This window comes from Archocentrus centrarchus, chromosome 20 (genome assembly GCF_007364275.1).
Source record: "Archocentrus centrarchus isolate MPI-CPG fArcCen1 chromosome 20, fArcCen1, whole genome shotgun sequence".
NCBI lineage: Eukaryota > Metazoa > Chordata > Actinopteri > Cichliformes > Cichlidae > Archocentrus > Archocentrus centrarchus.
Genome location: NC_044365.1, coordinates 22,960,667 through 22,984,445, shown reverse-complemented (window position 1 = coordinate 22,984,445; position 23,779 = coordinate 22,960,667). Strand labels below are relative to the sequence as shown.

At 40.3% G+C, this 23,779-nt stretch overlaps 1 protein-coding gene across 2 annotated transcripts; it reads right to left on the bottom strand.

Annotated features, from left to right (window-relative positions):
• Nucleotides 1-77: 77 nt before the first annotated feature.
• Nucleotides 78-23,366, bottom strand: LOC115799148 (tyrosine-protein kinase yes). 2 transcript variants are annotated; one of them, XM_030756158.1, is made up of 12 exons: nucleotides 22,903-23,366; nucleotides 11,906-12,209; nucleotides 9,482-9,581; nucleotides 8,824-8,922; nucleotides 8,490-8,593; nucleotides 7,143-7,292; nucleotides 6,485-6,640; nucleotides 5,907-6,086; nucleotides 5,205-5,281; nucleotides 4,752-4,905; nucleotides 2,912-3,043; nucleotides 78-1,301 (listed from the first exon to the last, which is right to left on the bottom strand). In XM_030756158.1, exons 2-12 carry the CDS (start codon nucleotides 12,198-12,200, stop codon nucleotides 1,093-1,095), a joined length of 1,656 nt encoding a protein of 551 aa, XP_030612018.1. In that variant the 5' UTR covers nucleotides 12,201-12,209; nucleotides 22,903-23,366; the 3' UTR covers nucleotides 78-1,092. The 2 variants fall into 2 exon arrangements, with proteins under 2 accessions (XP_030612018.1, XP_030612019.1); XM_030756159.1 differs by lacking the exon at nucleotides 22,903-23,366 and adding an exon at nucleotides 22,078-22,174 and having other exon boundaries at nucleotides 1,093-1,301.
• Nucleotides 23,367-23,779: the final 413 nt, after the last annotated feature.

Here is a 23,779-nt window from a genome sequence, read left to right as displayed (position 1 = left end):
TGATTTCCAATAATAATAACACTGTGTAAAATCACGTTTTATTGTACAAATTCCCCAAATAAGTCTCCACCCACAGCCTCCCTCCCCCAGTAAATGTTGCAGTCTTGTCAATTTTATCAATAATCATACAAAATGAGGAGTTTATAAAGCCCTTCATTACAAGCTCGGCCAACAACTGGCATTAATACCAATATAATACTGTCCTGATGAGTCCACAGAAGAGCAAAAAGACGATTAATCATACATATATCACTGCCATACAGTTTTTGCAGAGTCACCACGAACAGTCTGAGGGTCCACAAGTGTCATCCCATTCCTGTGACACATTATACAAACCTCTTTCATGTAAGCATGTCTCTGCAGTGATTACAGTGGGATTATGGTAACCAGGGCAGTGAGGGACACAAAGAACTATGGCATTGTAATCACAAAGTCTCTTCTGGAGGATGATGGACAGCGAGGGAAAGTCTTCAAATGACGCTTTAAAACAATGTCCATGAGATTATAAATTCTAGGAACATATTTAAAAAAAAAGACTGATTAAAAAAAGAACAAAGCAGACTTTGTCACAATCTTGATCATGTTTACTGTAACTGATGACGTGAATAATAAAGCTAAGCTGTGTGGGATTTGGACCATCAACCCCCTGAGAAATTCTCAATATTAGGAAAATATATTAATTCTTATCAATAATTAATCGTTTTGGTGCATAATCTATTGTTACAGCACAAATTTGGCGGCGAATGGAGCGTGACTGCCTGTTTTTCTCAATAGGGTTTTCTTGTGTGAGGCGTCACAGCTTATTTCACAGGAGTAAGAATCCCACATGTAGTGTATTTATCTGAAACCACAGCCATATTCAAAAATTCACACATCTAAGACTTGCGTAGTACCATGAGTTAACACAAAAATGATAAAATGCAGGCTAAATCTTGGTGGACACTGGAAGCAGAACCAAAAAAATGAGGGAAAATGGGGAGCAAATAGTGGTTTGTGTGACTGGCAGTTTTGTCAACATTTTCTGGACTTGTTCATCTTTAAACAAGCCTCCTCCGGGCCAGGCGTAGGGAGACACAGCAGAGCCTGGTCTGGCTAAAGGTTTTCTCCAGGCTGGTACTGTGGCTCTGTGGCAGTGAAATAGTCCTCCAGGAAGGACTGCAGGTACTCGAAGGTGGGCCTCTCATCTGGCTCCTTTTTCCAGCAGAGCTTCATCATCTCATGAAGGGACTCGGGGCAACCCTGTGGGCAGGGCATGCGGTAGCCTCTCTCCACCTGCTCCAGCACCTCCCTGTTCACCATACCTGAGGAGGAGATGGAATGGAGGGAGAGGGGGCTGTTAGAGCTTTTGTTGAAGCCTTTTTTTTCTTTCCACATATAAAAAAAAAAGAAGAGATAAGAGGACTCAGAAGGCTGCATGTTCCACAGAAAATCCAGACTGCATCATTAAAATCACAACTACCCTCAATAGAAAGGATTGAAACTCTAGCAAATCCCCTCCCTGCTGAATATCAGTCTATAGCTGCAAGTAATGTTTTTTAAAATGATGTATTTTATAATATGCGTCACAACATAATGGTACTGATGATATCCAAGCTATATTTAAAAGATTATATCACATTAGTAATAGACAAATCCTATATCTGTTGATCTTTTTTTTTTTTTTATCTTAAGGGTAACTATAGCCTTGTGAATTGATTTGCCTGCCACAGATTTGCTGTAATTAAAACCCCGCATACATTTAATTTGCAAGGAAATACAATTTGTTATATTTACTACTAAATAGAGCAACCTGTTAGTTTAGCTTAGCAAAAAGACTGTTTTGCCCCAAGGTAATAAAACAGACTGTATATAAAAGATGGATGTGGCATACAGGACAAAAAAAAAATTAAAGCCAGGGTTTATATTTTATAGTTTTTTCTGATGACAACTAGTTCAAAATCTTTGCATACCTGAATGAATGACAGGCGCGTAGGAGGAAGAAAACATAAAAAAAACAAAATTATAACCTCCACACACTGCCTCGCTTATCGCTATTTTATTGAATCATAATGTTTTGATCTGACTAAACTTCTCCAGATACAAAATAACGCTCATATAATCACTGACACACAATTATATGTATACGTTCACACCCACACACGTGGGTAATAATCAGATAACGAGACTAATAAAAACATCGGTTTAGTAATGAAGCCTCTAAAAACAAAGAACAAAAAAAAAACAAAAACACATTTGTCATCAATTACATCCACACAGACCACTTAACATTCAACATCCCAAAGTTTAATTGCAAACATAAAACTGGAAATGTGTAAGTACTCAGAGTTTATAACACAGCCTGGTGAGCTGTTTTCTCAGGTTTGGTATCAATATTCTTACCTAATGTTTATTTCTCAAAATGTCAACTTATTCCTATAATCAAATATCAAATTCTCTTCTGCCACACAACACTTCCAATATGAGTTTCAAGGCTACATCAGATATAAATTTGAGCTGTGTGAAGGTAGTGCAGAACACTACAGGCACTGCTCCCCAGGGCAGAATCAGTCTGGCAGATGGTTATAAACAAGAGTGGTGTTCAATCTCCTGATCGTCCCCCACCAGATGGTCTCATCTAATCTCAAATGTGCCACTGTGAGTGAGTGTGTGTGTGTTTGTGTGTGTGTGTTTGTAAGGGTATCTGTGTGTGTATGCCAATACTCCCTCTGCAGGCCCATAAACAACCGGCGCAGACAATGTCAGACAGCTTCACTTCATCCTCTGACATTAACAAGCACACCAGCTCAACATCTACTGACAGACTGCAGGCTGATAACTCTGGCCATTAATCACTGCACTCTGTTGGCGCACTCCGCCTTTTCTTCACACCAGGTGCGTGCATCAGTGTGCTAGTGTTGACCCTGTCACTCACCTGGGTAGGGCACTCTGCCTTTGGTGACGAGCTCAGTGAGCAGGATGCCAAAGGACCAGACGTCTGACTTGATGGTGAAACGACCGTACAGCGCAGCTTCTGGGGCTGTCCATTTAATAGGGAACTTGGCTCCTGCGCGTGATGGGGAAGAGAGGAGTGAGGGTTAGGTGAGCTGCTGCCACTAGAGGGCATGTGGGCTCATTTCTGTCTTTATTTCCAGGAAATCACAAAAGGCCAGTTAACCACAATTATATAATTTGGAGCACATTATATTTTCCTATTCAGTCATACAGTTTTTAAATACACCTGAGAGAAAAGAGGTACCAGGGGTAACAATGAGTATAAACAGAATTATTGAGGATGCTGTACTTAAATAGAAGAAACATGTCATCTAAAAACGTTAAAAATTGATCATTAATATATCTGTCAGACAGCAGTTTCATTTGAACTATCCTCTACCTGAGAAATAGTCCCTATGGAAATTGCTATTTTGTTTTGTGGGTTAAGCATCCTATCAAGGACATGGTTTTCAACAATGACTTGTTTCTGATGAATGTTTAATGCCATGTTTCAGTTCTGTGCGCACCACACACACAAAAAAATCCATTCACCTCTGCCACAGAGAATTTTAACTATAGACTGTATATAAAAGATAGACATAGCTACGATGACATCACCCAATGAATAGTAAAGTCTCAATGTGAAGCCTTGAGCTAAGCGTGGGTCGCTGTTGCCATCATGGTGTTCTAAAACAGTACCTGATAAGTGAGGGATGGAGGGGACTGAGAAACCAAAATACACTGCCTACTTATGTGCTACTAACTTGTCAATCACAAAGTAGGCCTGCCCTAAAAATACCATGCTTTGGTGTCTATTTCACTCTAAATGGGACCATAATTTACTAAATGAATGTAATGTTGCATTCAGTATGACTTAAAACAAGCAATTAAGACCATAAACCATAAGGTCAGGAGCTACAACTATCTTTTATATACAGTCTGTGAGTTTATGAGATTTGTTTACAGCTGCCATTTTGTCAGATTTTTATCCGAGCACATACTGGCAGGTATCGTTTTAACTAGTCTTCTATCACAGGTTGTTTTTTGGGGGGTTTTTTTGCGTATTTTTGAAGACTGTGCATTTACAAGATTAACCTTTGACTTCCCTGGGAGAATTTTTTATTATTCCCCAGTGAATCTGTATTTTTATGAATTTGTTTTGTCCAAAATTTTGATCTGTGACTCAAGTTACTCCCATCAGCTTCAGCTCAACTTTAGTGACAATGAGTAAATGCCAAACTAAGAATGTGAGCATATTTAGTATTTAGCTTAGCCTCCAGTGTGTCTTTCCTTCTTTGCAGCACAACTGGCAACTGTGTTTTGTTACTCTGGTCTGCAGACTGTAATTCAATTTGTCGGGCAGTACTGTTTCCTAAGTTTCACAGATTACAAACTTCAAAAGCAAAGTGCTGTTTTCAGCCTTCACTGGAAGTGTGTTGAGCTTGCTGCAATTTCTCGGGAGGGCATTCAGGTCTCACCAACAGAAACAGTAAGAAAAAAGATACTGTGGGCAAGGCACTCCTTGAGAAGCAGAAATAGCAAAGAGATGAATTCTTCCAACATGTGAAAAGCAAAGTTAATAAGAAATAAAAAGAAGCATCTGGTTTCTAGTATTAGCCTAATTCATTGTGAGGCGAGACAACAGGGAGTCGTCATAGCTGTAAGGTCACTGCTCTCTTTTTCTACCCTGACACCTCATTCACCTGTGACTCACAGTCTATGTTTATGTGTGTGTGTGTGTGTGTGTGTGTGTGTGTGTGTGCGTGTGTGCATGTACCCACCTTGCCTCGCTGTGTACTCGTTGTCCTCTATCAACCTGGCCAAACCAAAGTCGGCAATCTTACATACCAGGTTCTCGCCCACGAGGATGTTGGCAGCACGCAGGTCCCTGTGAATGTAGTTCATCCTCTCGATGAAAGCCATGCCATCAGCGATCTTTAAAAAAAAATCAAATAAATAAAAATAAAACAGTCTGACAGCATCTCATGTTCGCCACTTCAGTTAATAATTTTTAGCTTCTCATACTCTCTATAACCTCTTCATGTCTGACTGATTTTCAAAGAGTAAGAATAAAAGCAAAGCGTGCCAAATCTGGGAGAGGAGGACTTGTTTACCTGAGGCTGTGATTCTTTTTTTAAATGTCAGAGCTTAAAATAGAACTCTATACTTGACAGCATGGTGACACAAATTCTGCACTCGTGGGAAAAAAAAAAAAGCCCAGGTACTGGTCTCACCTTTGCAGCCATGTCCACCAGCATGACAAGATTCAAATGTTTGCCATCTCCTTCTTTGAGGAAGTCAAGCAGGCTTCCTATATGAAAGCAAATGTGAGAAGACATAATGAATGTGAGTGAGCTGCATAATGATATACTGCTAAAGAAGGTAGAATAATAACTTAAAATGAATAATACATTAAGCTGGACTGTAATTAATTATGCAACTCAGTCTTAGCTAATCCTTATTTCTCATAAGGAGGTAAAAGAATTTAGAGAAACTGTGGAAAATGGTTGAACAGTATCTCTGTACAATAATAACACTCATTGTATCAAAAACTGCTTGTGTAGATATGCATCTGTCACAGTTGTTAGCACAGAAAAAAAATGCTTTGCACACAAAGCTATGAAAACCTTCCTCAAAACTGCTGCCGTGTTCAATTAAACGTCCTGGTTTCAGGCAACAAGGATTCACCGGGGACCCCGAGGGACTTTCAATCTTTAAAGCACATTAATTAAAACATCTATAAAATTTACATTTTCCTTCAAGGAAATCAGCATGTGTAAATCAGATATCACTGCTGTGCCCAACAAACCAAGGCCATGTGATCAGCCTGAAATATCTACAGGCTCAGACCTGATGTTGTTTTGCTTCTCTTTAAAAATGAGTGTTGTGTAATGGAAAACAGCTGAGTACTGTCATTCTCAAGGGATGAGAGGTACCTTTGGACATGTACTCTGTGACAATATAGATGGGTTCCTCAGACACCACTGCATAAAGAGGCACCAGTTTGTCATGCCTGAGCTTCTTCATAATCTGAGCCTCTTGCAGGAAGGCCTCAGGTGACATGGTTCCCGGCTTCAGCGTCTTTATGGCCACCTTAGTTGTACCATTCCACGTGCCTGCAGAGACAAAGATGGGCGAGAGAAGAGCCCACAGGCAACAGGGGTAATCAGCGTTGTTAATGGGCTGGGAGCAAGACAATATAATTAATTAGGTCTTGTAATTGCTCAGACATGTGCTGTCATGCATGCGATCCTCGCAAAATATCCCTGAGATGAGCTCACAGCAAACAAATCCGACTCGCTCTCTCCTCCTGAGAGAGGCGATCTCTAGAGATGAAGATAATACAACAAACAGAGGAAGCAACTGCAGGAAGTGGATAAGTCTTCAGTTTTGACAGATACAGACACAATAAATATAGATGCATGATGTCTACATTTTCTATATAAACTGGGGCTTATTTTGTATTTTCAAGTCTTCATAAATACTAAACAATTTGTGTTTGTTTTGCTCTTACCCATCCAGACCTCTCCAAAGCAGCCCTGGCCCAGTTTGAGCTCCAGCTGCAGGGACTCCCGGGGAATCTCCCAGGCATCTTTAGCAAGTCCCTGGGTCTGAGGCTTGACTGTGGGGCAAACTGTGGTCAGCCTGTGGCAAAGCCCGTCGGCATGCTCTGTGACAGAGACGGGGAGTGAGATCAAAATGCTGCATTACATCCAGCAGTGCTACACATCAATATACACAAGTCTCTGAACCAGCAGGATTCAGTGTTATACAGTTTCATCAGTTCATTCCATTTGATGTGGATGACTTTAGATGCACTCATACCAACTGCGCTAAAATATAAATGAGATGAAGTGGCTTTTTAACACACCAGAGCGCTCTCGAGAGCCAAGCTGGAATGAAGTGGGATCACAGAGACTTAACCTCAGCCCTCCTCAGGCTGACGAGGAGGTGCGAGTTTCAGAATTATAACCGCACCATCAATTGTTATTAAAATTAAAGGCCATTCATCTCCCCTAGTAACCTTAAGGAAGCACAGCAAACTGCATGGCACTGAGCAGCAGCTGTGACTAAGAGTAATTTTCAGGATAATTCCTCGAGGTATGAAGAATGACTGTGATGAATAATGAATGAGATGACACAGAAAAAGGGAGTGCTGCCTGTATACATACCTGTATAATGTTTCACGAGCTTCTGCAATGTGTCAAACTGGGCTCTGGTAGTGATGTAGTATCCCCCATTATCAAGCTTGCGGATCTTGTAGTGTTTCACATTATCTCCTTTGGATTCATCCCAGTCCCGTATGGAGAGAGAATAAGCACCTGAAGGAGATACAGGAAGTGGTTTTCATTGATCTAAACACTGCTGTGTATGATTTGACTTTGTTTCTTTTTTTTTTTTTTTACATGGCGTACATAACACTGCTGGCTGCATCACTCTTTAAAAGTGGCTGCATGTTGTCATTAGTCTTCCTTATGGCTTTATTCAGACCTATTGTACAAGCATTTCAGGTTTGGTGCTCTTCACTATTTTAACTAATGCCATCGTCTCTGCGGGTGTGTGCACTATAGGGTGCTGCAGCAAGTGATAGCTGTCCCCATCCTTCTCACACACGGGCTCAGAGAGGGTTCACTCTTCAAGATGAGGAAGTGCAAATGTGCATTAGACAAGAATGCTTTAATCTTATTGCAAATTAGAAACAGAGTTGTTGAGAAAATTTTTACATGTTAGCACATCATGTAAACTGTACATGTACTTTTGACCCGGTGTGGATTAGAGAAAATCCAAAATAATTTCAAGCTTATGCACTCATTCTTGTTTTTTAAAATCATTAAGATGTATGCTGTACATTCGTTTCATGATATTCATGTCTAAACTTCTGACCACAATTGTATCAATATAACATCCTGATTGCTGTGTGTGTACAGCCTGTCCAAAAAGTCCATGCTTCAGTGTCAGTCAGTGAAATTCCAGTATTTTAGCTGATCTGTGTGTCACTTTATCTATAAAAGTTAACTTCTGGCTCAAAAAAAAAAAAAACATGGTAGTGGCCAAAAATGCTAATCTTAAAGCTTCAAAACACCAAAAACCAATTCTTTTAGTGCTTCAGTTGCTACAGACTAGCATCCATGTAGCAACTGGATTTTCTCTGCTCAGGGTCTTTCCTGCCTTTCCCCACTTATACGTGGAAAGCTGGAGATGGGGAGAGCAGCAGCAAGAAGCAAGACCCCAGCACAGAGCACAGTGGGCATCAATGACAACAGAAATGACACTGATTATGTCACAGCATGAAAAGTGGGATTTGGGGAAGTGGGTTACAAAGTGACTTTCAGATGAGCAGCAACTGTGGGCAAGCTAAAATTCACAAATAGCATCATCTATATAAATTTACCAGTTGGATGTGTAGATGTGTAAGCTATAAACTGATGTAGCATGGCACTGAGCTTGATTTGTGGCTTGCCTGAACTACTACCATTCTAGATTTTAATCCATACATGCCTGAAAAATGACCTAATCACCTTTAGTAGTTTCACTTTCGCGCACCAGGAAAGTCCCTCGATGATTCCCTGGGTTCAGCAGCAGCCTCTCAGCATCTTTGCGTCCCATTTTACCAAAATACCACCTGCAAAGAAACAATGTATAAGAACCTGAATGACAAAAAAAAAACAAAAAAAAAAACAGCAACACGTTTAATGCACTTCCTTCCTTTGAATGTTAAAATCATATCAGAAAGCCTCTTCCAGGTTGTTAATGTTGGACAGCAATGTTTTGTGCAATGTGAGGTCAAGGTTTCCTGGTGCAGCCGTTATAGCTGGAGAAACGAGGTTATAAGAAGCAGCAACAAGGTCTTACTCTTCAGCCTGAATGGAGTCAGCAGGAGCCACATAATTACTTGGGATGTAGCCTTTCTTCCCTGTGTTGATGGAGCGAGCCTCCCACCAGTCTCCTTCTCTGCAGTGTGACAACGACATATGAGAAGAGATAAATGACTTGTTCAATTAACACTCAACCAAGAACTGGTAATCATATAGCAGTGTGATTAACACCCAAGTTAGGAAAAAAACGTTAATGAGTGTTTATAATTTTTGGGTCTGTACAAAATGTATCCACACCTTACAAACCATTTATGAAAAGGATCTGAAAGTATTTAAATGTAAATCTTGCTTGTTCCACTGAACCTCCAGATTTGATTGAAAAATTTTTAAATGCGTTTAAGACTAAATACTACCATCACAATGGGATTGAATGAGACTAATCTACTTTACATTACAGTGATATAACCGCGGGCGACGTCTTTGCCAGAGCAGAAATGCACAGTTCTCAGCAGACAGCCAGTATTAGGAAACAAGTGGCAATCTAACTCATTCACGGAGGCCGACACACACTGAACAGGTGCAGCTGAGCGTCACTGAGAGAAAGAAAGGCATCTGGTAATTGCCGCAGTATTTGTGAGGAAGCCTTTTTACACAAATGCCTCAGAAACTGAGAGAGAAACTGGAGAGATTCTCACGTATTGTTGATGATCTGGAAGCGATCTCCTTTTTTGAATGTAAGATCATCTGATGTTCTGGCTTCATAGTCGTACAAGGCCACAAAGAATGTAACACCACCTAACAACATAAAAACAAACACACAAATGTAAAGAAAATAACATAACAGCACATTTTGATGGAGGTAATGTCTGTGTCTAACTGTCTAAAGGCCAGTTTAAGATGATAAATCAGTCTCGCCAAGGTCTGTATTGATTTTCTTAGCTTTACTGTTTAACTACCTGCAAGGAAATATGACTATGAATAGATGCTGCTAAGACAGACAATGACATTTACACACATGCTAAACAAGAGTCAGCATATAAAACTGGTTTTAATAGTCTTGCTTTCCATATAATAATAAACTTTAATTGAATAGCATTTCTCAGAATCCAGGAGCTCTAGCTTTCCATCCAAATTCACCATCCTGTGAAATATTTTGCCTACTGTGCAGCCACATGCCCAGACATGACATTCATATACCTACCACTGACAACAATGCTGTCAACAGTAATTCGATTATCACCTGCAGAAAGCAAATGCCATGGCAGTGCCACCTTTATCCCCCTCTGAGAGCAGATAATCCATCATTGAGGAGGATTACAACCTAAATCCCACCTAAACAGGAGGGCTCCCGGGATCGCTGTAAGCTGTGTGATCAGAGCCGATGGTCAGACCCATGATAACGCCAACAACTTAAAATAACAACGACTTGCATTAGCTGTGACACTGTAAAGCCAAATCAGCATACTGACCAGGCTAAGCCTAATATTAATAATGTTTGCATGCTTTATCCCATTTATCTTTTACTGTAATACAAATTAAATGTACTTTGCATTTTTGCTCCCGACTGTCTCAGCATATGTACTGGAATTTTTTTATTTTGTAAAGCTGATTTTTTTTTTAGTTTGTTTCGGTCTAACATTAAAATCAAATTCAGGACATAAAACTTGTTCCAGCAATGTGGCAGTTGAAAGTGGACTGTATTAGGACAAAACAAAGAGGACATAACGCTGATGAAATAAGACTAAAATCTGATTTAAGGCAGCTTTATGGTCCCATGTTTGCTTAACTCTCCAGTTACACAGACAGAAGGATTATGGGAATTCAAATGAGACATTTGTGGACAATCCACCCAAAAGCCAACAGTGCATGACCTGTCCCCTAAGTCATCACTGTCTGTCAGAGGTGACAACAAAGAGCTTTTAAAAAAAATGGAAAACAGCAAAAAATAAAAATAACTCAAAGGAAACCTACAGGCTAGTGTTATCAGCAGTTTAATTATTTAATTATTCTTAACCAAAGTTTCACTCAACTACAAAGACATTTCTATCATTTCTATCTTCTCTTCCGCAGGGACTAAGCTGAAGGAGCAACAGCAGCACAGGAAATAATAAGGAGCCCACCACAGACAGTATCAAACATGGACATAGGTTCTGGGTTGGAAAAATGCTTAAGTGCCTTAAAACTGCACTCTGTCTGAAGCTCACCAGATGGTGACAGGTTGCAAAATGACTTCCAGTCCTATTGAGGTTTTGCTGACACGTGACTACTCACAACATGTCATTAACTTCTCCACCATTTTGGACGCGTGACAATCATGGTGACCATAAAGGTCACACGGACTTTGAGAGTGGTCAGTAAAGTAAAGTAAAAGTTGTGCCTTGTGAAAAATGTTGGTTGCAGCAGTCACAGCTTTTCCTGGTGACTCTTCTCCATTTCCTTTCTGTGTGACACTTTTTTTGAATTTTTAGTTAGCAAGTTTGCAGACAAACATGAAAAACTCCAGGCAACTGTGGAAATCTGCTAACAACCAAAGCAATCACAATTAGTTTTTTAGTGCAGCAACTTCTTTGCAACCCATTTCACCCAGCGATAGCCAACAACTTCCAGGAACCATAGCGACCAGGGAGGGAAAACACATTTTCCTAGCAACCAATGGTTGTATTGCATCCAATATGAAATCTTAAGAAATGTGTGCATGACATAACATGAAAAACCTCAATAGAAGTCAGTGGGAAAAAAGTCTTTCTGTCTGCATAGGACAAACATAGGGGCATGTTTGGCCATAGGATTTTGTAGCCATGCTAGCTGCTTTGCTAACGTATATTTTGGATGAAAGCTGAATGTCTAGACAGACAGACGGTCATTGCCATCATCTACACAAAGTCAAGTCTTTGTAACTTGATTTTAATACAGCAAAAAATAGACACAAATGGCTGTCTGAAAGATTAACAACAAATTCAAATGTAAAATCCTTTGTTTTCCTTTTGAAAATGCAGTCAGCAGCAAATGGAACATCCAGGTTTAGTCTGTTAAGTAAGAAACTGTAAGTACACACAGTGGTTTCATTTTGTATGAATACTATTATCAGTGGAGTAATGAGATCACAAAACTCTACTCACTGGGGACAGAACCAGAGAAGGAGTTGGACACAGGCCCGGAGAAGGAAGACGACGTTCCTCCAAAGGGAGTAATGGCAGATGAGGAGCCACCAAACGGCGTGAGGGTGTGGTTGAAATTTACAGCCCCGGAGCCAGAGGAAGATGAGGGAATTTGACTCTGCTGCAGCTGGGTGGGTTCTGGTCCGTAGTGACCAACGTGAGGCGTGGCGGCGGCATTGGTGTCAGATGCCTGGGAATTCTCTGGCTGATACTTCATTGTCGGGCCTTTGTCCTCTTTGCTCTTAATGCAGCCCATCGTCTCACCCTGCAGACAGAGCAGACAACAAAAAGATGTCAGGTCAGTGTAAACAGAGGAAGAGAATGAGACAATATACACAGAAGGGCTGAGGGACGTATAGGATTACTGACTACAGCATAAGGACTGTAGGAGCTGGAAGAAGCATTATGAAATGAAAATGTATTGACCTATTATTATTATTATGTGAATCATTTTGTTGTTGTTACAACCACTAAGACTATAAGCCTTGTGGTATTGGGACATATGGATAAATGTTAAATCCGATTTGAATCACTCAAACACAGCCATATAGAAACAATTCAACTATCAACTATTTTCATTGTTGCAATCTATTACATGACACTCCTGTTCCATCAAGAGACTTCTTAAGGTTTACAAACAAATGACAGATTATATGCTTTTAAACCCACTCCATATTACACGGGGAAAATACTTATTCATGCCTTGCTGCAATAAAACAAGCCTGTATGGGTCCCTCTGCCCATGGATGGCTACTACATGGGTTCAATCATCACAGTCCCAAACATTTGCAATGGCAGTTAATGCCTCTTGTTGAAAGGTCAATCAAATCACAGCGAAGAGCAGCAAAAGTATCATAAGCAGACACAAAATAACCACAAAAGACTTTAAATAACTACAAAAGATACAGAAGGAGGGACAAAAAATAACCAAGATCCAGGAAATGTCCAGAAAGAAACCCCCCCCAAAAAAACAAAAGTGATGCTAAAGACTCAAACTGACTTCAAATCATTGGAAAGCACTCAACCATATACAGATAAAACTGCAAAGAGCTACAAAATTACCACAAAAAAGATTCAAAATAAGACAAGAAGGGACTAGAAACACCGAATGGCTACAAAGTGACACAAAGATCGATCGATCGATCGATCGATCGATCGATCCATCCATCCATCCATCCATCCATCCATCCATCCATCCATCCATCCATCCATCCATCTATCCATCTATCCATCTATCTATCTATCTATCTATCTATCTATCTATCTATCTATCTATCTATCTATCTATCTATCTATCTATCTATCCATTTTCTGCTGCTTCTCTGGGTCCAGGTCATAGGGGCAGCAGTCTAAGTAGGGAAGCCCAGAGCACTCTCTTCCCGTTCACCTCCTTCGGCTCATCTGAGACAGAATTAAATTATTCTCAAGGCAGTTGACAGACATAATCTCACCAGTCTACCCTGGAGCCTCCCCCCAGGAGGACATGTCCACAACACCTCACTTAGGAGGTACCCAGGAGGCATTTTACCCAGCTGCCTGAACCATACCAACTGGCTCCTTTCACTGTGGAGGAGTAGATGTTCTACTCTGAATTCCCAGCCGACCTTCAGAGGAAACTCATTTCTACCACTTGTATCTGCAGTCTCATTCCTCCAGTCACTATAGTTTTGGAATGTGTTGGTGTAGAGATATCACTACCCAGAGCCTGTGGCCATACGTGAGGTTAGGAATGCAGATTAACCGGTAAATCGACAACTTTCTCCTCACTTACAAACAAGACCCCAAGACACCTGGGGCAGCAACTTCTCCCTCACTCACAGTGGGCACTCCACTCTTTTCTGGCCAAGAAACATAGCCTCAGGCTTAGAGGGGCTGATTTTCATTCCATTCACACTCGGCTATGAACCACTCCAGTGCAAGCTGGAGGCCAACAGAACCGCATCATCTGCAAAAAGCTGAGAGGAGATCTTGAAGCTACCAAAGTGGAAACCTTCCACCACTTGGCTACGTCAATGATTCTGTCCATAAAAATTGTGAACAGACAAACAACGGCCCTGCTGGAGTCCAACACCCACTACAAAGAAATTTAAAGAAACCATAAAGAGACGTCCAAAAAGAGTCACAGAATAATCACAAAAAAGGCTTAAAACCTAAAAGAAATACAAAACAGACATAAAATGACTAGACTACACATTTAGACAAAATGACTGCTGGGAAACATAAAGCAACCACAATGGAACACATGTCAAAACAAAAAACACCTACAAACTCACAGAGAACAATACGAACTGACCAGAACAAAATGCAACAAAACCACTAAGAGACAATCAAAAGCAAACAAAATATTACAAAGAAATACAAAATGACTACAACAATACACCAAATAACTACAAATTTGATTACAAATTAGCTTGGAGAGACGCAACATGAACAAGTGTGAGTAATTTCTGTGTCCCTGAGCCTGAGATTCATGGATTTTTTGTCTTAGTCAGGGTATCTTAGTCCTCTGCCTTTTACACATCTGTGCCCAGAGATCTATCATTTCACAATCTGTCAATGCCTCAGCCTGACCATGCTAGAAGATTTAAAACATTGATGTGTCTCTATCCGCGTGGTTGTCATTCCTCTTTCTAACATAATCTGGATGGAGTCACGCTGAGGCATTCTTTTGTGGCGTGAAAGCCCGGAAAATGTGGAGACAATCAGATACGCTCGTAAAGAAGTCTGAGCGCTGGGAGATCAGAACGGTTCCATTTGCCAAGAACAACGGCTGAATGAGGAGTAGGAGCTGGTTTACTGCCACTCCAAGACAGTAAAACAAAAGAAGTATAATGTTTTATAAAGAGAAGAGAAGATGTTCAGTGTGGAAGCAGACTAAACACGGCGCTACTGAGCAGCACAGTGGCACAGCTGGTGACAGCAGTGCACTGAATTACAGGGTCATGATCATACAGTCATCAGTGAAAGAAGATCTACTGGTGCAGTAATACATCCTTCTCTGATTTTGGAACAGTGGCCTTGATGTTGGGAGGTGGGAGGGATCTTTCCTCATCATAGAGGGAGGTGCATAATCAAGAGTTCATTGAGTTCTCCAGCTGAACTGCCAAGGAAATCAACAAAACGGGGACAAACCACAAAAACCTTCCAAAGATTCAGAACACTTCTCTCAAATAAAACTGTGCAAATTGCAGGTTGCAAGTCATACTGGGTACTGGTCGTCCTCTACAAAACAATTTTTATGGGTGGTCAGTTGCTGGGGATGTCAAAAAGAGAAAGATTTCTTAAAAATAGCTTCCAATGAATATACCAGTAAATCTAATCTCAGATGTTAGATCTGCAGCTGACATGTTGAGAATGCTGGCATGGAAAAAAAAAAAAACACACACACACACCTTCTTTTTCCAAGCCAAACTTTCCTTTAACCTAGAGATGAAACCAGTGTCATGGAAAGGAGAGGGCTTTGCTCAGTGGCTTGGTCAACGCCGGTGGTCTTGTATTTCACTATTAGACAGACGAGGGCCTGGTCTGCCGGGTCAGCGGTGAAGCTATCACGTTGTAAAACACTGGCCGGCATCCCAGGAATATTTGCACTTTAAAAATGTTTTTCCATCCAAAAATGAGACATCAGCCATTTCCTAAAAGTGATGTCAGTCTCCCAAAATTATCATAAATACTGAAGTTAAGCGATTTCAAAATAAAATGTCTCTCTTTTATATTTATAGTATGCCAGAATGCTGCTGAATGATTACACTTAATGCTGTTTTTTTTTTTTTTTTTTTTACTTGGGGATATGAGTCAGTGCTGTTGTAGTAATAACTTATTTGTTACACAATTTCTTTTTTTACTTTGGAAAAATCAATCTTTTGGAAGGAAAGAGGAAGCAAATATCAGCCATAAACGCAATGCCCTCAGTTCACATGTGACCTTTGTTGAATATTATTACCATCCCGCTAATAAATCTATAAAAATCTCTCCTACAAAAATGACAAAAAGAAAAGAGTTCTTTTTAGCAAAGAAGGATGTCAGCGTTGATTTTATCTCTCAGCTGCTGGACAGATGCTGTGAATTTATCGAGATTCAATAATTCCGGTGACTCTGACTTTTTCCTGTGCCGCAGTTCGAATCTGTCCAACCTGTTTTCAAACATGAACTTCAGACAGTTTTGAGAAACTCTGACATTTTCCACATTTGCCCTTTCTCACATGTAGCATACAGCAAGAAACAGTCTGCTTCAGATATGTTTGCACATATCCGCAATACTCCATAAATAAATAGTGTTGTTTAGGGGGACAGAGGATGTGGGAGGCAGTGCCGAGACCATTTGATTGGTGTACATGTGCCTAACTTTTAGCTGCAGTATTCACCCATTGTCTCATTCCGAAATCTAAAGACCTTGAACTTGTTATAAACCAGTTATAAATCTGGCATTCTGGGGGCCAAGTCTGGTACCCACATTTTATTTTTTGTTAAGGGCTGATTAGTAAATATTAGCATGCTTTAACAATAAACTAAGATACTAAAACTCAAAAATACTGCCTGTTAAATGTCAACATGCAGCATTCTGTTAGCAATTAGCACAGCAGCACTCAAGTATGGATTCACAGAGTGTCTTTTTTTTTAGGTTCAGTGTTTTAAGCAGTACTAAATGCTCAGAAATTCCCACTGGATGCTGAAAGGAGCTTATCTGTCAGCACACACCTGCTTCCTCGTCACATTTGAAGCAATAAATATGATATACGGCGCCTCGTGTTTAACTGAAGGCTGAGCTACAACTGCACTGCAGCATACTGAACAGATAGATTCCTATGGAGATTTTCTTAAACCAAACTGCTTGTGGTGAGTTATTGACTTTAACATAACTCAGTCCCAAAATATCCTTCCAAAAACCCCAGCGATAAAAACTCAAATAACATTCCTATTAGTGACTGTGTGGACAAAGAAAAATTATTAAATTTAGTGCATATATATAGAGTTTTGCTGAATGCTTGCGCTGAATGAGGAGGGGGGCAATCAGGCTCACAGCGCCAGCTCTACCAGCTTGAACTACTAGGAGGATTATGAGGATGGTGGATTTAACTTAAGAGGATAATAACAGAAAACAACAAAAAAAAAAAGAAGGCGTGACCACCGGTGGCTGTAGTTGAAACACTGAAGACTTCTGACTCCACAGTCACTGTGGGCTATTAGATATTTGTTGCATTCATGGGCCTTTTCACATGGGCAGAGTTAAGAGGGCTATCAGCTGAAGAGGAGGCTCTTAAGGGCTCTTTGCTGTGACGATACGATGCAGACTGGATTTGCCTGGAGCCCCTAAATCAGCTCAGTTAGCTCTCTGCCAGCCACACATACTGACACCACAGGCTTTGTCCGCACGGAAAATCATGAGCTCTAGGAGATAATGGGGGGGGGGGGGGGGGGGGGGGTATAAAAGATGCAGCACCAACAATGTTAAGGCCAATGGGAAAGCATAGCAGTCACGAAAAAACAAACTCCACAATCGCAAAATCACACCTTAATGTCAAAATGTCTCACTCTCTTTTGCACTCAGCTCAACACAAGATCTTTACCAGAGCCATGACGCCAAAAGGATAATCTGCCTTTCTGCTAATTATAGTAACTTACTCTAATTGCGGACAACATCCCACTGCCCCCAGGATGCTAACATGACCTACAACAGCATGCAAATATGAGAAGACTCCCAGTTGCACCAGTCAGAGCCATAAAGGAACAATGAGAGAGGAAGGTGAAGAGTTTGAATGGGGAAGTTTACATGTCGGCACAAGCACACATATACTGAGGCCCCTTGACTATCTGATTGGAAAGGTTTAGTGCTATTGTCTCAGGACTGCTACATTATGACAGACAGAGACAGAAGACGAGGCGTAAGTAAGCTTCACATATCACTGAATCAAAGCTTTGCTCAAAGCAAAGATTCTCATTCTTCAGCTCAACAAAGTGAGGAATTTGAAAAAAAAAAAAAAAAAAAGCACTCTTAGCTGCACTACAGTCAACTACAGACAGGTGAAAAATATCTGCAACACAGAAACTTAAATATCTTTTCCATCACTGCTGAGCTTCCTTCTGTTTCCACAATATCTCAACAGCAGCAAAGATGAGACATTATCTTTGTTTAATATTCCTCTTCCAGCGAGGTCAAGATTGCCTAGTGAGCTACAGTGTCACAGACAGCTGACAGGGATTCAGTGTCTTGCTCAAGGACACATCATCAAAGCTGATACTTGCCGAAACCTGCCTGCATGTCAGGGCTTCTCAGGGCTCCCTTAGGCTGTGAAGTATTACAGGAAATACATAATAAACCAAAAAACAATTTTATTTTTGGAGATCTGAGGCAGCTCCAGATGTTCCCCCGAGGGACCACATCCCTCCATTAAACATCTGAGATTCAGAGAGGAACTCAGACCCTCAACCTTTCGTCTTTGTCTTTTCTAGCTTTCACTCTTTTCTCTAAGACTTATTGCCTGCTTATGTTTCATTTGTGTATTTACGTGGGCTAACATAATCTGAGTTTCAGTTAAAGCCATCCCCTATTCTTCCCATGATCTCGTAAAACAGTTGTAATTCAGACCTGCAGACTTCTTATCAGCGACCTTCTTCAGTTTCCTTCCCCGACTCTGACCACAAAGTGATAATTCCACAGAGGCTCCACAAAACGCTGATAAGACAGAGAGGAGAGCTTTTCTCCCTCACTCTCAGATTATTCTGAAGAGGTTTGCAGGGATCATGGTTCAGAATTTTCAAGAAGGCTGCAGAGACCAGGTTTAGTTGAGTAAGCTGAATGTGCAGGATTATTTGAGGGTGGTATCTGCATCTGTCCCTCTGGTCAGAAACTAGGACATAAATTGATTATTATGTATTATTGATATAGTAATACCAGGATTTGCTGCTTTTCTGTGATTTTATATTATTTTTAACTGGTCTCTTTTGGTTTCATATTGTTAAATAGACTAAAGAGGCTCTCACAAAAGAACTGATTGCTTGCAAAGAATAACCTGCAGCATTGCACGTGGATTACATGAAATCTTTCGAGACATCACCTTTAAAGCACTATAAAATATCAGATTCAGATCTTACAATTGGACTAAATATGGCCTGTTGTTTCAATTTTATTTAATGTGAAAGACAATTTTATCGAGAGCCCTAAGTTATGCTAGCAGCTCTCTGATGCCCTGCTTAGCTTTATGCTGCTTATTTCCCTATTCATAAAAACTGCACATGTATATTTTTAATAACTATTATGTATCATGACTGCTTTGACTAAGAGGTAAGTGTTGATACAGGCAGCAACTGTTACTGGGCTTTACCTCTGCTAATTCAAATCACTGATCTGGGCCTCAAGTCTGTGTTTGTGTGCCAATGCTGCCTTTATGAGTATTTTTTTGAAGCAATTTTCTGACAATAATATAACTAGATGTATTGGTTTTACTAAGAGCCGATCCAAGAAGCGTGTACTGCAGTTTTGGTGAGTGAAACTCTAGTAGATTATTAGCAGGTGCCTCTGTCTATGAATGTTAGCTGCACTCCAGATTCTCATCTAAATACAGTCACTTCTTGCTCCATCATGGTGGCGGCCAAAATGTTAAAATTCAAAAGGTGATTCCACAAACCACTTGGGGACTCCACTGTGGCTGTGTCCATCTTCAATATACAGTTTATGGCAATAAAAAGACTAACTGCCTGCTAGCGTGGCTATAAATAGAAATAACATCAATGATTACAGCTTCTGAAAAATCTTGATTTACTAATTCTCTTACGTTTTTCACTTTAATTGTAAACTCTTTGAACTGTTTGCATGTATACATACATGAAAGGTGTAATACTGATAAGCTGCTCAAGATGAAGACGCGATAGTGAAGTATACATTATTAGATCTCCTCCAGAAATCTTTCTTTTGCATGCCATGCATTATAAATTAAGTGAAGTCTGATTCTAAGATATAGCAAGAGTCTCACTAGTTTAAACAGGCTCCAATCCTCTGAGATTTAAATTATCTAGATCTTGATATTTGGCTGGGTGACAGCTGGGCAGCTCAGTTGAAGGGCAGTATGGTGGTGGTGGTTTTCTTCCTCCATCAGCCAGGAGTCTGACTGAAACGCTGCCCAGCATCTTGCCGGGCAGCTGTTAGCTGCTGACGTTGCGGATGCAGACTGGGTGGGTCTGTGGAGCTTTAATGTGCTTCAGATCTTCAACAGATGCACCCTGCCACATTCCTCTGATGCCAAAAGGTTAAATTTGGGTATGAAGAAATGTCATGTGACGGTGGGGATGTGAGGCTTCTTAGCATCACGAGAAACATCAATAAATGGTTCATAATGAGATTGACTCTGCACTGGGTGTTGAGTTCTGTTGCAAGCCTGCTCACACTAAAACACTTAGAGATTGATTTGAGAACAAGTTTAGCCTCAATGCTCAAGAGTACTGAACTTTAGTTCAGCAGAAAAAAAAAAAAAAACTGTAGTTATTTGCATTTTTATCATAACTGACTCTACGTAACCTGACTCTAAACTTGACAAGTGTGTCAAACACAAAACCTGACTGAACAGCTTCTGTCTGTGCTCATGTCAGTTATTGTGCTGCCAGCGAAGAGACATCACACGTTTTTGAGAATAAAAGCTCTCATGGGAAATCCTGAATGGGCATGCTATTTTTGGAATTTGAGTGTGTCTACAATCATCCATCTACAATCAGCGCATAACGGGATCGGTCGCTTTAAGTGTCACCATCTAGAAAAAAAAAGTGACTGCAAAACTCATATTACAGCCTAGATTTGACTCTTCTCCTGCAAAAATCCAGCTGGATTTTACATGTGGACTTTGAAATTAGGAGTTAAGAGTTTAGGAAACACTGGAGCACTTTATTCAAGATATTGAAACTTGCTCTCCCATACTGACTGCTGATAAGAGGGTCACTCTTATATATATATGTTCACGCGCCTTCTTTTGTCAGTGCTGGTTTTATGTGCGGGGAGTTCTGCTCACATGCTGGAGTAAGATGTGAGTGAAGTGCTGAAAAGTTTGAAAAAGAAAACAAATGAAAAGAAACATTCTTAGAGTGGGAAACTGATTTGATCCACTAGATGACCTCATTAAGCAATCATGTGATGAAATTCCAAAATTCCCCCTCTCTACTATCAGTATCTTCATTCAGTCCCTGGTACAGTATCACGATGTACTGCATAAAATGATTTATCCAGAGGAACACTGTGAAGACCTTAAATAGGGGAGGTTTCATGATTTTACTGTCATTTTAAAGATGAAATTGTATCATTTTAGGTATCTTGAACTATCACCAAGCATTTTCTCTGTCAATAGATCAGTCTCTTCACAAAAAAAAATCTAGAAACAGTGATAAATACCACAATGACAACAAAATCACTCAAAATATTCTATTTGCTCTAAAGGCCAGAAACAAGCAGCAGATTTTCTCCTTAACCCTCTGAGGTCCAAGCCATCAAAGGTATTCCCAGAAGGCTGATTTTGTTCATCTGAACGCAGCATTTTCAGTGGGAAAAACATTTCAACACTCATCCAAATGGCTTCTTCAGTTTGGAGACTGGATAATTGAGCATGCATCAAGATATCATAGGTGTTAACCATAACCTGATATTTTAGGGGAAGCAAAAATTTTAATTTTTTGGAAGAAATGTGTATAGTTTTGAATGTGTACGAGTTAAAATGGTTATTTTCTTTTCTCCGTTTTCCAAGACTTGGGAGAACGATTTACTGAAAACAAAAATGAGATATTCAGACTTCCCATGCTTACAGTTAGGATTAGGGTTAAGGCTGAGGTCATCACCAAGGATGACTTAGACCACCGAGGGTTAAAACACCTGAAACCATCAAACTGTGGAAATTCTGCTTTACAAACAGCGAAAAAAACAGCTGCAAACTTCAGTTAACAAATCAGTTCATTGAGCAGTTCTTGCAGCTTTGCTAATAACATTAAAACCTGTAACTTTTTTTCTGTCAGGACATGTTCAAAGGAAGCTTCCAAGGGTGAAAGATCACACTGCAAAGTCTTAATAACATTAGAAATAGTGGTTTCCCCCCTTGAACTCCCTTCTCTCCAACTTCAGCAGACCTTATAAGGATTCAGAGCGGCTATGATTCACTTACAGTTGTGCAAAACTGCAGAGCTGTTCAGGATATGACACCACACCAAGTCATTGAAGTCTTAACTGCTTGCAGACTTCAAAGAAAATGTGTGCGAGAAAAGCCCCTGCCCTGAAAGTGGAGATGGAAAGGTCGGAGTAAGAGAAGAATGAGCAAAGTGTGGCTCAGCTGTTAAATGAGTGACTTTGCAGACAGCATCACGAAAAGGACCTGAACCTCTTCCTCCTCCTCTTCCTCTTTAAACCCATCTTTATTTCACTATAACCCTCATCTAGCCCTGTTAATTCAACTCTTAATCAGTTATTTAATCTAATTATTAGACCGATAACTGCACTCATAATGAATAGAAACACATTCAAAAAAAAAAAAAAGACAAAAAATAAGTACTGAACCTATTTTTTTTTCACACGAGTTTTTGGCTATTAATCTTTAATGCCCCACTACAATCCCTCTATACCAAGTTAAGACTCATATTTAAGATAATTAAACCACGTAATTATAATTAAACCCTGCATTCTCATTAAACTGCAGCGTACTGAGCTTGTCTTACTTTGATTATTCATCTACAACCCGATATAGTTATACTGACATTCCTCTGGGACTGAAAGCATGCTGACTGTTCGCCGATGTCCTCTAAAATAATACAAAGCGCCTGGTTTGCAGGAAAAAACGCACTACATACAAAAACCTACAAGCATGCCTGTTATTATAGGACATCTCATTTCCTTTGTTGACAGGTCAGACAGGCGAACAGCTGCGCTTCGGCCCATCTTTATCTGATCCCGCTGCTCTGACAAAGACCACTTTTCTTTTCTTTTTTTCATTTACCTTCTCAAATCCGAGTCCTCTTTGGGTGTATTTTCCTTCCCCCTCCTTTCCCCTCGAATCAGATCAGCAAAAGAAAATATCCGAGTTATTTCAAACGGAACCGAGTCGCCTTCATCCTCATTTTACGCATCCAGCAGAGCTAACTGTGGTCAGATTTTTAGTGAAGTTAAATCAAAGCAGCTTAAGTGTTGCAGTCTTGGAGGATGGCGGGGGCGATGGAAGAGACGGTCATTGTTATCAGAGCGGACGGGTCAGAGAAGATGAGTCCTGCAACGACATGTCAGTGATTTAGGAGGAAAAAAAAAAAAAAAGGGAAAAAAAAAAAAAAAAAAGGAAAAAAGTGAGACCCTGAAGTATCCCAGCGCTCTGTAGCTTCTACTTCCTACTACTAAACTTCCATCAACCCCCACACAACAACATGGCCGACCCAGCCTGCGGGACTGGAGCCGCACAGCTGGAGTTACAGACACAGATCCGTCTGCTGCAGCTGGTCTGAGATCAGCTGAGGCAGGAGACAATGACTAAGGGAGAGACGAGGGGGGGGAAAAAAGGAGAGAGAAAATTAGGAGGATAAGAACAGACCGGTCAGTGAAGGAGGGATTTATTTACAAAAGGACTAAATTTGCGATCACAAATACGGGTCTGGGACGCCCCCTGCTGGTTGCACATCTCTTACTACACCGAGAGCTTTGCTCGCATCCGTTAAATGACGCTTTATTTTCACAGGAATGCGTTTCACATCATATATATATATGTGCTATTACGGTAAAAAATATGCATTATAGGTAAAACAGGTATTACTAATTCCACATAATGTCCACACTTTAATCCTTTGTGGTAAAAAGTGTTTATTGTTTATCTTTAATCGTTTAAATCG